Source organism: Aulonocara sp. 'chitande type north' Nkhata Bay, linkage group LG10 (assembly GCF_057382095.1).
Source record: "Aulonocara sp. 'chitande type north' Nkhata Bay isolate Kocher_YH1m ecotype deep benthic linkage group LG10, A_spYH_male_GT1.1, whole genome shotgun sequence".
In the NCBI taxonomy this organism is placed as follows: Eukaryota; Metazoa; Chordata; class Actinopteri; order Cichliformes; family Cichlidae; genus Aulonocara; species Aulonocara sp. 'chitande type north' Nkhata Bay.
In genome coordinates this window covers 15,336,839-15,352,344 of record NC_141353.1, presented here as the reverse complement: position 1 = coordinate 15,352,344, position 15,506 = coordinate 15,336,839, and the positions used below count along the sequence as shown (strand labels likewise).

General features: G+C 40.9%; 2 protein-coding genes across 4 annotated transcripts in view; one reads left to right on the top strand and one right to left on the bottom strand.

Annotated features, from left to right (window-relative positions):
• Positions 1-5,415, top strand: part of LOC147320493 (serine/threonine-protein kinase PAK 3) — a 51,615-nt gene extending 46,200 nt beyond the window's left edge. Inside the window, exons 12-16 of one of the 3 annotated variants that reach the window (XM_086308546.1) lie at positions 278-395; positions 577-676; positions 859-1,055; positions 1,189-1,326; positions 1,995-5,415. In XM_086308546.1, the coding sequence (XP_086164672.1) occupies positions 278-395; positions 577-676; positions 859-1,055; positions 1,189-1,326; positions 1,995-2,084 (643 nt within the window). In that variant the 3' untranslated portion in view covers positions 2,085-5,415. The remainder of the gene's footprint in view (positions 1-277; positions 396-576; positions 677-858; positions 1,056-1,188; positions 1,327-1,994) is intronic. The other 2 variants (XM_086308545.1, XM_086308547.1) reach the window with 2 other exon arrangements.
• On the bottom strand, positions 4,550-15,118 carry LOC147320492 (calpain-5-like). Its single transcript, XM_086308544.1, has 13 exons — positions 14,874-15,118; positions 12,883-13,065; positions 12,604-12,735; positions 11,482-11,690; positions 11,167-11,359; positions 10,892-11,082; positions 9,386-9,463; positions 9,097-9,292; positions 8,880-9,002; positions 6,739-6,941; positions 6,193-6,314; positions 5,960-6,096; positions 4,550-5,472 (listed from the first exon to the last, which is right to left on the bottom strand). The coding sequence occupies exons 2-13, from the start codon at positions 13,045-13,047 to the stop codon at positions 5,302-5,304; spliced, it is 1,920 nt and encodes a 639-aa protein (XP_086164670.1). The 5' UTR covers positions 13,048-13,065; positions 14,874-15,118; the 3' UTR covers positions 4,550-5,301.
• Between the last annotated feature and the right edge of the window lie 388 nt (positions 15,119-15,506).

Sequence of the window (15,506 nt, the reverse complement as noted above, 5' to 3'; positions counted from 1 at the left end):
GGTCTCATTTCATCTTAAGACATTACTGACACCTAGTGTTGTAAAACCGTATAAGCATTCAGCAAGGGCACTCAGCTCATGCAGCTTTCGAGCATCTGTTCCACTCGGCTCCTTTTTTCTTTTGCTTTATGTCCCTTTGTCCACAGCTAGCGGTAACGTGCTTTAGCTCTTGCTTCTTGTCGTAGACTGCTCTGTCATCTCATTTTCTGGGCAAGGCTTGAGACTCGATTTGCCAAAGAAATATTAAATATGTGTTTCTCACTTTCTCTTTTATTAGTTACCTGGTAGGAGATGAGCTTTGGGTGGTGATGGAGTATTTGGCTGGAGGCTCGCTGACAGATGTAGTGACTGAGACCTGCATGGACGAAGGCCAGATTGCAGCAGTCTGCAGAGAGGTAAGAAGCCAAGTTTAGATCAGCAGTACTGCCAGATGACCCTAATATTAAGGTGGACTCATGTAGACAAGTTTACGCATTTTACCCAGCCTAGAGAAAAGGACCGTCTACGTCTAAATTTTTCCTGAACACGGACTTTCTTTCGTAGGTGAAGTTAGTAATGGGTTTTTTTTCTCTTCAGTGTCTGCAAGCTTTGGACTTTCTACACTCCAATCAAGTTATCCATAGAGATATAAAAAGTGACAACATCCTCTTAGGGATGGATGGATCCGTGAAGCTGAGTAAGCATTTATTCATTTTATTCAATAAACTTTGGCTTTGGTGAGGAGTATGATCAGGTTTAGAGACACTGTGTTGTGTTAAATGAAAGACTGCTGGGATCAAATAAAAAGAATAGAAATGCACGACTCAATGTTAAAACACCCTTGCGTCTCTCTGTCTCCCTCTCTCTCACTTCCTGCAGCCGACTTCGGCTTCTGCGCTCAGATCACTCCCGAGCAAAACAAGCGCAGCACGATGGTGGGAACGCCCTACTGGATGGCACCAGAGGTGGTGACTCGGAAAGCGTACGGCCCGAAAGTGGACATCTGGTCTCTGGGAATCATGGCGATAGAGATGGTGGAGGGAGAACCACCTTATCTGAATGAGAATCCACTCAGGGTAAGAGACAAAGCACAGCCACAACACGGAGGCTCAGTAGCCGTCTATGGTTCTTACAGTTTACGTGGAGATAAAATATTCGTATGTCTTTTTTCTGCGGTCCTTGCATGTTTGACTGCGATCATCTTTCCAGGCGCTCTACCTGATCGCAACCAACGGGACTCCAGAGCTGCAGAATCCAGAGAGACTATCATCTGTGTTCAGAGACTTCCTCAACCGCTGTCTGGAGATGGATGTGGACCGCAGAGGTTCTGCCAAGGAGTTGCTCCAGGTAAAAACAGAGACTTGAGAAATAAACAGTATGTAGACACGCTACCATCTGCTGCACTTTGACGAATATATCCAACTATGTGAGTGATGTGGTGTAAACGAGCCATAATTCTTACTACTGCACAAAACCAAATTGAGCTCAAAGTGTTGCATTTTGGCGTTCATCATCTTGTTCTTTTAACAAAATTATCTTTTTGGATAGGCAGGTCATGTACTAGGTTATCAACTTTTGTTAGTTACCCTGGAAACTGGATAATGATTCTTGGATAATGATAATAATAATTTCTCTCACCCCAACCGGTCGCAGCATATGGCTGCCCCTCCCTGAGCCTGGTTCTGCCGGAGGTTTCTTCCTGTTAAAAGGGAGTTTTTCCTTCCCACTGTCGCCGAAGTGCTTGCTCATAGGGGGTCATATGATTGTTGGGTTTTTTTCCTCTGAATGTATTATTGCAGGGTCTACCTTACAATATAAAGTGCCTTGAGGCAACTGTTGTTGTAATTTGGCGCTATATAAACAAAACTGAATTGAATAGAATAATATGATTCTAAGCGTACTATATTAAATCTACTCTTATGCTTGTTTTAATAATCATAACTGTATTTTTATGATATTGCAACACTCTTTGGATTCATAGGTACATTTTAAAAAATGATTTTTTGCATTTTCAGCATTCTTTCCTCAAGTTGGCGAAGCCTCTATCCAGCCTGACGCCCCTGATTGTAGCTGCAAAGGAAGCCATAAAGAACAGCAGTCGCTAAGGATGTGCTCTCTGTCCGCACCCGAGGCTGGAGCCCCGCCTGCGATGAGTGCTTTCATCACATCCAGGGGCTTGGGTGTATGGGTGTATGGGGGGCGGGTGACGTGACAGTGACAGCACAAGGAGGGGTTTGTGTGACTTACAGTGACAGCACAAGGACAAAAGACCCCCAGGCCTCAAATGTAGGATGGACATCTGGCCTTGCAGCGTCTCGGCCCATGCTGCTGAAAAGACCTTGTCTCCCCGTTTACTCCTCCAGCACTCTGTACATGTAGAGCAGTCTATCACAAGTGTGTGTGAGTGTGTGGGTGTGTTGGCCTGCGTGCGCGTATACAAACTGTGCACATTTCTTTGTGTCGTACGTCCTGTTTGGGAGGCGGTTGCTTCCCAAACCGAAAAAAAAAAACCATGAGAAAATTGAAAAGAAAGCGTGCTCATTTTCAAGAAGAGGCTCCAAGAGCGACGAGGAGAGACAAAAAAACTAAACTTGAAGAGCCTGAATTTCCTTCCCTGGCAAGCTTTAGGCTTGATTATCCCTCCTCCAGTCCTTCCCTTCATGGTGCACCATCGGGCCACACCTGCACCTGCAGGGACTGGCTGATGTGAGAGCGTGATTCTGGACCCAGCCTTTGCCTGCATGACTACGGCTCTGTGGAAAAAACATAGCTACTCCTCTGCAGACTGTCATATCTCAAGGTGGAATATTTTTGCATTTTCTGTGTGTCTGTGTGTGTGTTTGTAAATGCGTGTAGTAGGGGTGCCACTACAGGGGAAAAAGTCAGGAATAATTTCACATGACCTATGCCAGCTTTAAACACCCTTTATTAATCCATTTCATATCGGTGAAGAGTTGGAGTTGGCGACGGTTGCCTGAAGTTTTGGCTGTTTCCTGTTGCAGACACACATGATCACTGATGCCAGAGCCAGAGCTGTGTGCTTGAGATGTTTATATTATGGAGATCTGTCATTTACTCATCCTAGAAGATGGTCATCTACAGTAAGTTGGAGGTCCAGCACCACACTCAATCACACCCAAGGATGCCCCAAGAATCACAGTGTCCTTAGTCAAAATACACCCAACAAACAAATGCTGTGAACAAAAAATATCTTTATCCAATTGAAACTGACAAACACGACATAAAGGGAAAGTACTTCAAATGCATGTGTTGTGTCCAATGAGCCACTGACCACCAGCTGCCCCTCCTTCCTTCCCTCCTTCCTTCCGTCCTTCCTTCTTCCTTTTTGTACTTATGATGCTGCTCATTCATTCTTTTTTCCCCCCTCATTTAATTGGATGTTATGCAAATTCTTTCCGTGATATTTACATTTTATCACCTTGTGGGTGTGCGTCAGATCAAAAAGAGGGGGATGTTATCAAGGGAGTGAAGCAGGAAGCAGGGAGTGCCATTTTACGATTGTACCTTGCCCTATAGCGCTGAAAACCCTAGCCGAGGTTCACATTGATCGCCATCATTCCTTCCATACTGGGTTTGCTTAAACTCACTCCTCTGTACAGAAGTTTAGATTTTGTGTCTGTATTTGCTGCCTTCATTGGACATTTCCCATGTAGCATCCCCCCCCCCCCCCCCCGTGTGTGTGTGCGTGCGTGAGTGAGTGTGTGTGTGTTAGGGGGCTACCTCAATCTGCACTAGAAGATGCCTCACTCGTGTTGTCCACCTTGACTTTGAGGTGCAGGGTAGCTGCTTAGTCATATTGTACCTCCACTGTCCAGCGCAGAAGATGGAGTGACGTGAGACAGGAGGAAGCAACAGAATCCATGCATGTAAAACAAACTATACACTGTATGTCATCTTCAGATAGGTTAAGATTGTTAGGATATGTATGTATGTATGTAAATACGACGGGAACCCCCACTTTTTTTTCATAACTATGTAACTTAAAACGACAATATTCAGGTTGCTCTGTGGTATGTATCAATAATTGTTTTGCACCCTGGAAATAGAAGAGAAAAAAAGAGAGAAAAGCAAACACACAAACGCCGTCTCTGCACTCCTGGATCCACCTCTCCTGTTTGGGCTTTATAGGACACTCCTTCATCCGGACAGAGAGCCGATGAATGCAGCACTCTGTGTGCGGGCCCACACAGTCTGTCCTGAATACCACTGCTGAGTGTTTGTGCGTGTGCGTGTGTGTGCGTGTGTGAGTGCGCGTGGTAGGTGTGGGTGGCCTGTTAGGAAGCTTCGCCAGCCCTGGGACATCTGGCCTCTGCCCCATGTACAGGTCTGAACTATGAGCACAAAGGTGAATTTCGGGATGAGAGACACCGCCGATGTGCCCCCTTTTCTGTGGTTGCTCCTGTACATTCCTATCTTCTGAATGTGTAAACCTGTACACGTGGTGTGAAAATTCCTCTATTAATGTCTATCAAGAGAATGGAACAAAGACAAAAAATGTTACTTTTTAAATTATTATCTTTATTATTATTATGATTATTATTACTACTACTCTTATTATTGTCTAGCTTTGTAAAACTGCTGATCCATCTGGCATACCTCAGCAGGCCTTCCCCCATCTTTGGAAAAGGACAAATGAGTGAAGGGGAAATGAGGTTTTGGATAAACTATTTTTAATTGTGGTTGAAGCAATAGACTTTTTGAACTTTGAATTGTGCATGGCTGTGTCTTGAGTGTCCAAAAAACAAAAAAAAAAAACTGAAGGAAAAAAAAACAACAAAATATTGCAGTTTGGGAACTGGACTGAAATAAAAAGAGGAAGAAAACCAGAGTCGTAGCAGTGTTTGGTCTTAGGATTTCTTTTAATTTTTGTTCCATTGAGGATTTTCTTAGTACTCATGAGAACGAACCATGATTGTAAACTGCTGGAGGAAAGAAACGGAAGAGGAATGCATACGTGTAACACCAGGTGTAGCATGTAACACGTTACTCTGCAAAAAGGCGACTGTACAGGCCGCGATCTTGGTAACTGTGAGGCCTGAAGGACAAATACTGCCATGTTTCTCACAGTGTCGTATCAGAATAATCGGGGTTACAAACACATCAAAATAAAAACTTTATATATAAATTATAAAAGCATGAATTAAAAAAAAAAGATCAAAAGTAACGAAAAGGGAGAGATTTTCAGTTTGTCCCATAATTCCCTGCTCACATAAATTCACCTTCATACAAATGCATCCCGCTGCTGGTTTTGATGCTTGTCAAATAAGTCAAAGCTGAGAAAGGATTCAGCCCTCTCTCCGGTCATATGGCAGTCAGCTGAACCGAGGTGACGATCCTTAGGCCGATGGTGCCGGGCATCTGCCGTCCTTGATCTGTGAGCTGAAGCCTCTGAGGTTCGGTGGGGTCGTTCACTGACCCGGACAACACGACTTGGCCCATAAATTCATCCTTCACTGCGTTGCTGTTCCACACCTGAGGAGAAACAGTCAGTTTGAAATATATTTATCTCCACACTCTAAAATGTAATGGCAAAACAAATGTTTTCACTCATTAAACAGATTAGGAATTTAAGATTTGCACACGCAGGATGAGACTTGGTCCAATATGCAAATTAGGCTAGTGGTGTAAAAAAAATGTATTGTTGTTGTTTTGGCTTTTATGAGCAGAGACCGCACTTAGTTTACATTTGATGCAGAATTGTGTGTAAGACTTCAGGTAAATTGAAAGTTTATTCACTGTTAAAAGCTGGGAAATTTGTTTTCTTATGCTCTTGAAACCTTTTACAAACTCTTTAATGAAAACTTTACAGTCTTTGAGATTAAAATAACGCTGATCTCTGAAAAGCACACATGTCTGAGAGACATAGTTTCAACCGGACAGAGGTGAGAAATCCCTTTGCTCCACCAGTCACTGAGAATAATTCCATTAAGCAGGACTAATGAGATAGACTGCATATTACCTGCACAGTTATGGGCTTGCTCAGCTTTTTCCTGTAGAAAACACCGCTAGTTGCAAACTCTGGGTTTAAGGTGTCCTTGTGGATGGTGGATTTGACTGACTTGCCCTCACATGATATGATCACGTAGGGGTCTGCACCTGCGTGAAAGAGAACCAGATTTGGTGGATTAAAGACTCATCACGCTGAACAGAAGTGTTATAGCAGGAAGTTTAACTTGTGGAAAGTCTTCTAACCTCCTGTGCGGTCCTGATTCTGCAGCCCCTCAGCTGAATGTACATAGACATGAGTCACAGCTTGTGGGTAACCAATGATTGAACTCCAGCATTTTACCTGAGGCTTGTCCACTGTCAGCTCCCTGTGAGAGTAGAGAAGAGTTAAGAGTTGGCAATGTGGCCTTGTTCTTACTAGAGGCAAACTGAAAGAGTGGAACAGTAACATTACACCTATGATTCATAGACAAGGCTGAGTGGATGACCTGTATTATTAATGAGTGACTATGAGTTGCTGTGCCAAAAAGAAACAAAACAAAATCTGGCAAAATAAAATATTTGGCCAAGAAAAGCAATAGAAGTTACTGTAAATCACATTTAAATGGTCCCTATTTCCCAAAACACTAATTTGAATGTTTTCTTGGACTAAAAACGTACAAACAGCTGCCATGTCAGTCACTTTCCCAGATAAGTGCGTTATTTTTGGAGTTATTGATATTACATTTTTGTCTGACAAACTCAGCTACACACTGTTGTTGGCTTGACCTCACATCTACGGCACTGTCCTACCTGCAGCCGGACTCCACATCAGTGAAAACCCGGAGCATGAAATCGCCCAGCGTAAAAGGCTGGAAGGTGGTGGGGAAGATGACATATCGGCCCTGAGTCAGACTGATCCTCATGAACACTGTCCGAGCATTGATGTAGGTTGACGAAATTACACACTTTTGGGTCAGGATGTCATGTAAACGGTACTTCCTGTTCAGCTCCACCTAGAAAAGAATTTGATATTTTGTGAGCATAATTTACCAAAATCCTGTGCAACACAGTTTGGAGCTACTTCAATAAATTTCAAAGGAAATGCGATTACAAGTGACACATGAAAATATCACCTAAGAAGCATATAGTACGCTCAAAATGAATGCAGCTTGACATACAGGGTGAGCTTGACTGCAAGCTTAGCTTGCAAAAACAATTGATCAAAATAATACGACGTAGCAAAAATATACAAGATTACATAAATTACGTCTACTATACAAACAAATCTGGGTAGCAGAATTTCATTTTTCCCTGTTTAATTTATAGCCATCTTACTTAAAGGTGACTTGAACTCTAATGAACTGCACTTTTTACTGCATGAAGGAGCAAAACCTTCCGCTCCACCGCAGTCAGCTGCATCAGTATAGCAGCAATCCGAAAAAGTACCTGGGCAGAAAAATGACTTTTAAACTGCATTTTGCTAATTTTGTACTTAATTAAACTACATTTGAATTCGTGCCAGAGTCAACGAATACATGTTCTTCTTGTTCATCATAAACTTTAATTGATGCCTTTAAACGGCGTAGTAAAGAGAAGTGGAAAAGAGTTTTCTGCCTCCTGGTGGCACAAAATAGAAACAATAATTGAATTTTAACACGCGCATTACTGTGTTGACTGATCGTCTTATTTCTTCTTGTTTTTGAAAAAAAAAATACAGTGGCATTAAATGTGATTTTTTTTTTCACCACAAACACAGCAGACAGGAATCTAATCGTAACATCTGTGGTTTAGAGGAAGTGCCCGATAAAGGAAGAGGACACATTACTTGTATGATAAACATACATGAGAAAGGTTAAATAAAGATTTAACATTTCACTTCCACAGTGGGCCACGCGCACACGACTGTTTCTGTTCTCTTTCTTTTTTTTTTTAATTAAAAGCTTTTTATGGTGCTGATATTCATTCCTGTCCAGAGTTTTGGCAGCACTTCTATCAGCGTGATAATAGTGCACAGTGTGTGTCTGAACTTTGCCATGTCTCTGTCAACTAAAGTCTCATTACAGGAAATGGGCCGTCAGTTTTGTCACACTGGGTTTCATGGTCTCATTTAAAGGTGACAATCTAATCGCAACATGCAGGACAACATCAAGTTTTAAACCCGTTTCTGAAACACACCCCAGGTTGTAGTGATCGGCACTTATTGTATCTTGTGTCTGTTTCAGAACTCAGTGTATCCATGTATTTCATACTTTTCAGCTTTTTTTTGGCCTGGTTATGATTTAGCAGACATAACACGTGAGTCCTAAATAATCCCTGCACACTGCTGCACAAGAACACAGGCATCCGAGCCGTCTGAAATCATCACAAAGATTTGAGTTTGGTGTTCGGTTCCACGCTGCTTTTCAGCCTGAAGCAATCACAGAAAGTATGTGGTACCTTTTTGTGTTTAATCATTTATGGTTCAGGCTGCTGAAATGGTCTGTTTTGGTTCTGATAAAACACTCAAGGGGTGTAAGTTGTTGGAAAAAACAAACTTATCACTGTTTGGTCATTAAATGAGAAGAGAAAGTCAATTCAAGCCAGATTTTTTTGACCAAAGTGATGCAGGATGGGGTGAAAAGGCTTTGCTTTTGACCAAAATAAACTGAACTTTGATTAATGTTTTCATTCCAGACAAGAATAATGAGCCGTTCACTAAATGTGGGCCTGCACCGTATTATTATCCCTCATTTCTAGTCCTGCATATTGAGACAATTTGACACATTTTCTTTAGACTTTAAACATTTACAATAGCTGTGAAGCTGTGAAGAAAGTCCCCTCAAACTCAGCACACACAGCAGACATTATTCTGACAAATGAGTATGACATGTTTGGCTATATTTTAAGCATTTCACATCTCCCACAAACACAGTCTTTCCCACATATGGAAGGGTTACATGACACTGTGATACCTTAAAGATGCCAAAGCCAATGGTAAGGTTTTCTCCGTGACCTTGAGGTCTGTGGATTTTCATGTCTCTCTGTTGCAACGAGATGAGGACCTCATCAGTCTCCTTTGTCACATCAAATAAATACTGCAAAAGAAGTTGAAATGGAGTCATCACAGATGTGTACACATACATGAACAGAGGCGATGTAAGGAGAGAGGTCATCCAGAGCCTGCTGTACCTGTGGGTTCTGCAGGAATGTCCGTTTGTGGTTAGCACAGCCCCCACAGCGGTTTAGAAGTGGGTCAGCATTTTTGGACCAGCTGCCAAAGTGCACGTACTCATTCCAAGTCTTATGGACGCTAATCAATGAAGTATTTATGACACGGCACACGTCTGCATCAGTGAAGAACTTGCACCAGTCTGTAAATGACATCCTGAAGATTTGAACAGAATCTATTATTAAAATCTGGAAAAGTGGGATAAACTGTCCTGAAATAGTGCTGTGATTGAGGAAATTCATCACTTACCAGAACTCTCCATCATCTTCCACTGTGATGCCAAGCTTATGCCTCTCTGTGTCACCAACCTTTGCCCATTCCTCAGAACTGGCAAACAAGAATAAAGCAAGGAAGAATGTTTAATGCGCTTACAAACAGCGCACAGATCAAAAGACATTTTTTCATTTTTGGACAATTGCCTGTCTGAGCCAGTAGCAAAAGTTTCCACAGAGACTTTGTAACACTGAAAAAATAAAAATACCTGAAACTCCTTTTATAGATCTCTGTAAAAGTCTGTAAATAGTTCAATCTAAAATGCTGTAACATCCCCGAGTATTAGCCAACAACTTGCCCTAACATTAAATTACATTACAAATTTAATTTACAGACAGATGGAGGTTTTGCCATGAAGAAGTCATTATTTGGCATTATTAGGCTCAGTCATTGTAATTCATTATTATCAGGCTCTCCCAAAAACTCCCTAAAAATGCTTTAGTTGATCCAAAATGCTGCAGTGAGAGTACTGACACAGACTAGAAATAGAGAGTGTATTTGTCCCACATTGGCTTCTCTTCACTGGTTCTCTGTTAAATAAAGAATCAATTAATTCAATTAATTCAATTAATTAATCTTCTCCTGTTATACAAGGCTTGAATAATTATTCTCCATCTTATCCTAAAGACCTTGCATTAGTGTATACCCCATTAGAGCACTTTGCTTTCAGACTGGGGGCTTACTTGGGGTCTCTCAGGTATTTAAAAGTAAAATGGGAGGAGGAGCCTTCACGCCACTGTGGAACCAGCTCCCAGTTTGGACTCAAGAGACAGACACCCTCTCTACTTTTAAGATTAGTATTGAAACTTTCCTTTTTGATAAAGAATTGTTAGATTATTCTGTTATTATATGTTACCTTATATATGTAATCAAAGTAGTTGAATTAGAATACTGCTGTAGATCACATTATACCCTTTAATATAGAGTGTGTGAGCTGTATGTAGTTTAGTTCTCGTTATACTTTTGAGTTAACAGAACATATTCACATATTAGTTCATTAGATAAATGTGCATCACTCTGTATCCTTGATCTGCTGGGAATGTGTTACACTGTTTTCTTGACATGCTTAATTGTTGAATCATGAAGAGAAGGTTGTAAGCAGGTTGTCCCAAAGCAGGTTGTGAGCATTGATACACCGAGTATTGTCCCTCCTTCAGCCCAAAGATTCAAAGAATTGGGAGATTTCAACAGAATATAGATAAGGCTGGGTCTGACTGTTAGGGTCTTTATGGCTTCTTCATCTTCTGATGTAAAGTGCCTTGAGGCATCTGTTGTGATTTGCTACATAAATAAAATCAAATGTGATTGAACTATTTGAACCAACGAACCACGGCTCTGTTTTCCATATGAATCCAAAAAACACAAAAACAAGTTTGTAAGGCAGACAGCGTTCCATTTAAAAAGGCTTTTTTTGGCACAGTGTCTGCTGAAATCAGAACACATAGCAAAGACAAAATTAACTATAACAAGCTTCCTGCTCACCTGTCACTCCAGGCTCCTTTCCATTCAATCTTACCCCAGGGGTTTCTCATACGGATCAGAGGAATGGTTTCATTCTTGAAGTAGGCCAGCAGCCCATGACCCAAACGAACCCTCTTCACTGCAGTTACTGAGTACGCATGGCCTTTCACGAGCCCGTTTATCATCTTGAGCTCAATTTCATGAGGCTGTGCCTGTAATATTTTGCAAACAATTACTATCGGCATGTTTAAAGTGCTTAAAACACAAAGACGTGTATATTCAGAAACAGCACAGACCCTGATGGAGCAGCTTATGATTCCTCCTCGGTCGTACACCTTCAGCAGGTCATCAAAAAGCTTGTCTTGTTTTCCTTGGTCCTTATAAAATTGCCCTTCTTCTAGGCTGATGGCTTCAGATACAGCTCCACTGAAATCCACCACAGCATCACCAGTGTTTCCGCCCTCAAGGGACTGATAGCAGCCAGAGAGCCTGGGCACAGATGGTGTAAGAAATGCAGAAGTTTAGTTCAAAGCATTATAAATGCAGACGGGACCTAAAACTAAACCAAGTAAGAGTCTCCCCCCCAATCAGGCTATTTAAAGTATACTGACTTTGCATAGGCCTTTTCCAGCAGAGCACTCCAGAATTCGTTGGGGTCTTTCGAGTGGCAGTAGATGAGTTCTTCATTGATCGTAGGGAGTCGGTCATCGACCACCACGTCGATCCACTCACCAAAGATCCAGAACTGAAAGTGGAAGATTCCTGCGTAGTTCTCGGGGTGTTTGTCATCCCACTCCTGCTCCTTCCAGTCAGGAATCACCTGATTTGGCATGCGACATCACCCAAAATGAAATGTGCCCACAACAGATAGATTTGAACAAAATCACCAAAACATAAACATACTATAGTTTAGTATACACTATAACGAGTTCAACAAAACCCTTTAAATTACATCTTTGCTCATAAAGCGCTGAGTGCACGCAGAATTCAGACAAAAGATCTGCAGTTCTACACAGTATAGTGGAAGCATGCCTATTTAGTTCACATTATCTCATGACCAATAAATGCAGGTGTTGTAGTGTTTTATGTGTGTTATAAAATCAAACGTTTGCAGTGGATGGAACATACATAACGCTGTAATAAAGAATTGGCCATTAAGTTCTCTAGTTGTACCAACCCCAGGGATTTGAGAACATATAATGTGGAGTGGGTAAGACAAAATAAGTGACATAGAATGCATAGCTGATGTATCCTCACACTTTCAGTTTTTCTTCCTCTGCTCATTTCTTGCAACTAAAATGTGGAAAAAAGGTGAAAGATTTCTACAAAGGACTAAAACTTTTTGGTTGACATTTATTCTCCATCGCTAAGCCCCTCCAGTTCCTCTTCAGGTTTCCCTCTTTTCCCTCTTCTTCTTTGATTTGTATTTTATTTAAGAAAAAAAGATAAACCCAATACAGTCAAGTTTCACAGACAATTTTCTAAATAGCTGAATTTTGTATCTCTCAGGTTTCATAGTCCCTTTGCCCTTAGTTATTAGCAAAGTTACAGTACAATATAATATGTTTGTCTGCCAGATATATTGAATATATCCATGGGAGAACTTCCTTCCTGAAACGAATACCCTGCTGCTATAGTTACAGTATTTAAGTTTTATTAATGTACAGTTATCAACTTTAACGCACCAACTCCTCGACACCCACATTAAGAATAAAGCAACAAAGTTAACACACCTTCTGCCAGAGCTTTGGCTTCAAGGCCAGACAAGAGCAGGCTGCAACAAACCAGCAGTTTCCCACAACTCCCTGGTTCAAATCATGGGAGCTGATGCCCTCAACAAACAGATGAGGTTTTTTACTTATCTCCTACAACAGAGAAAATAACATGACAGACTGTTAAGACTTTAACAGTATTGAAAAAAAGTATAATTATAGGTTTAGTTTTTTCCTTTTCTTACATGCTGTCTTAAAAACAAACATGTGGCTTGATGGATATTAGCCTTGGCCACTTACCGCAGGTCGTTTCCACTTTACCCTACCAGGAGGTGGTTTGTTATAATAGAGTGAAGCGTTGGTGGCTGGAAACTCTGGATCCTCAAACAGCGTCTTGTTCCTGATGCAGTCATTCTTCAGGTCAGCGTAGTGCTGTTTTTTGTACGGCTTCACCGAGGAGACCATCGTGCTGAAGCCTCACAGCTGCAGATCGATGAGAGACACCAGACATTTTCAGACTATGTAAAGGAGGAGGTCCCAAAGCTGATCGCTATTGGGCAAATCCAGCTGAAACTGTTCTCGTAAATCTCAGCGTTGTTTCATTGCCAGATCATAGCAGACTGACCTTTGACCCAAAGTCCCTTGAGACAGTCTAGGTTTACTGATGAGCATACGATGTTTACATAGCAATATGCAACTTTCTTATTAACTATATTCTAAAACAGGAAATGAAAACTTTACAGTTAGAACACAGATTAAAAAAATGAAACATTTGATGTAAAGGGATTTTTAATCATCTGACGAGCTGCAGTTTTCTGATTGAATCAAGTGTTTTACACTGATTTAGATCCATCAATAGTGTTTGAAATCTTAAGAGAAAGTAAATAAAAATACATCACATATCATTCAAAGATCAACAGCAGTGACAATATTTGTGGCCAAAAGACTTTATGTAAACTGGCACGTATTGTGAGAATAATATTAATTATATTAAGGCTACATTTTACTTTGTGACAGAGGGAGTGATCATCATCACAGCTGTTTTCTCCAGGGAATGACTCTTGAACTCTTCGTCCCACTCATGTCAACTTCTGAGTGCTGTGTTTAGTCAGCATGAGCCAAAATAATTAGTTTTGATAAAGCTTGATATTTCATTTTTGCCAAGAATAACACACCACAGTGTACCAAATATCCTTTACTGGAAGCAACAAGCATTGAATTAAGAAACACTTTGTAACTGTTTCTTTATAAAATCAAACAAGTTAAAAAAAAACAGGGCAGGACAGGACAGGAAAAATGATTTAGAGTGTGCACAGATCTAGCAGACAGACAGAAAGAATCGAGCTAACTCCAAAACGTAAAGAATGAGAATTTTCAGATTTTTCTATAAAGTTCAAAATCATTACAGATAACTCATTGAAGACAAGAAAACATATCTGCACTATACCTCTCAGACGGCAGGTGCACCTATAACTTCCTGGTCAACAACAAGGAAGTTTCCAGGTGTTGTACTTGCCTGTGTCTGAGAGCCACACCCCGGTTGTTATTGTTCTTACTGCACTGGATCTTATCGCCTTGGCATTTTACTGTTTGACCCGAATACTTTGTGATGTCATGACTCCCAGATTTCTGAAATGGATTAATAAATCATTCTGTGTCTGTGGGTAAGGGAGTACACAGAGTTGTTGGTGAGTTTGTGCTTGTGTGACTGTTATCGGTTTGAGAGTTCTTGGCTAAAGCGCTCAGACAGGCTATTTTTGGTTGGTTATTCCATTTACTCTTTTTTTTTTTAAAGGAATATAAGTGTTTACGTGATGAAAACATTTGTTTCTCAACAGCACTTTGCAAGATTATGTCTCATACTGTCCTTTTAATCTGTATAATAAGTGAATGGCAGTTGACATTCCCCCCATATCCGGCATATCTGCCGGCACGTGACAGTGTTGTTAGAGATACAGTTCAGTGTTTTAGTTTCATACCACAAAACCCCCCCAAAAACTAAAGCATTTTATAGTCTGAGTTTATGCTGATTTGTGCCTGGGTAAATGTAATTATTATATTGTTATAAAAATTACTTTTAAATGGTATCAGTGTGTTACACAGTAAAAATGGCTGCTGGCCAAAACAAAGATAAATCTGAGCCATTCAGTAAAAAAAAAACAAAAAAAAAACAAAACAAAAAAAAAACCCAGATGCAGTAAATCCCATGAATCCACAGTAAACCACATATACTTGTTGAATGTTAAAACTGAAAGCACATAAGTGCTTAAAATCTTAAGAGCAACACTCACCTGTCGTCTTGTCCTTGCAGTGATGGGCTCAAACACATCCAATCGTCCCGTGGGGGCTCCTGTGAGAGCTGTTTAAAGATCAGTCCCAAACTCGACACTGCAAGTTGTCCGGTCCTTTCATAAAGTGTGCAATCTGGTTTATCTTTTTTTCAGAACCAGATGCCGTTTCTTGAGTTTTAACTTGTAGCACCGAGCGCTTCCGTAAAGAGTAACACATAACACAGTGCCTGAGAACTGGTCTGACGAGCACCTCTGCAGCAGGAGGTGTTAGGCTGACATGGTGATTGGAAGGTGGGAGGGACGGTGGGAGACTGAAACTGAATACTTTCGGTACTACCACCCAGCCCCACTAAGGTGCAGCAAGTATGAACCTGCCCTGTTTTTTCCTTAAACATTAAAACTTAGATTTAACAAACATCCAAACACTGTGTCTCCGTGATGTAGTGTTGCATATCTCTGCTAAGAAACAAAAAAAACAACAACTTGCATTATTGTTCTTTAACTTTTACCATGTCTAATTGAATAAACATAACTAATAAGCCATATGTTATCCTTGCACTTTAAGTGAACTGTGGTAATAGGACAAACTGGCAGGCACTGAGTGTTCTGGGCTTAAAAAGCACAAGAAACACT

What these genes read in the sequence shown, in the direction of transcription:
- LOC147320492 (XM_086308544.1), bottom strand. Translation starts at nt 13,047, where the DNA reads ATGGTCTCCTCGGTGAAGCCGTACAAAAAACAGCACTACGCTGACCTG. An exon ending in GATGTGGAGTCCGGCTGCAG is followed by an intron (nt 6,315 to 6,738) that starts GTAGGACAGTGC and finishes CTACTCTCACAG; the next exon opens with GGAGCTGACAGTGGACAAGC. An exon ending in GAATCAGGACCGCACAGGAG is followed by an intron (nt 6,097 to 6,192) that starts GTTAGAAGACTT and finishes TCTTTCACGCAG; the next exon opens with GTGCAGACCCCTACGTGATC.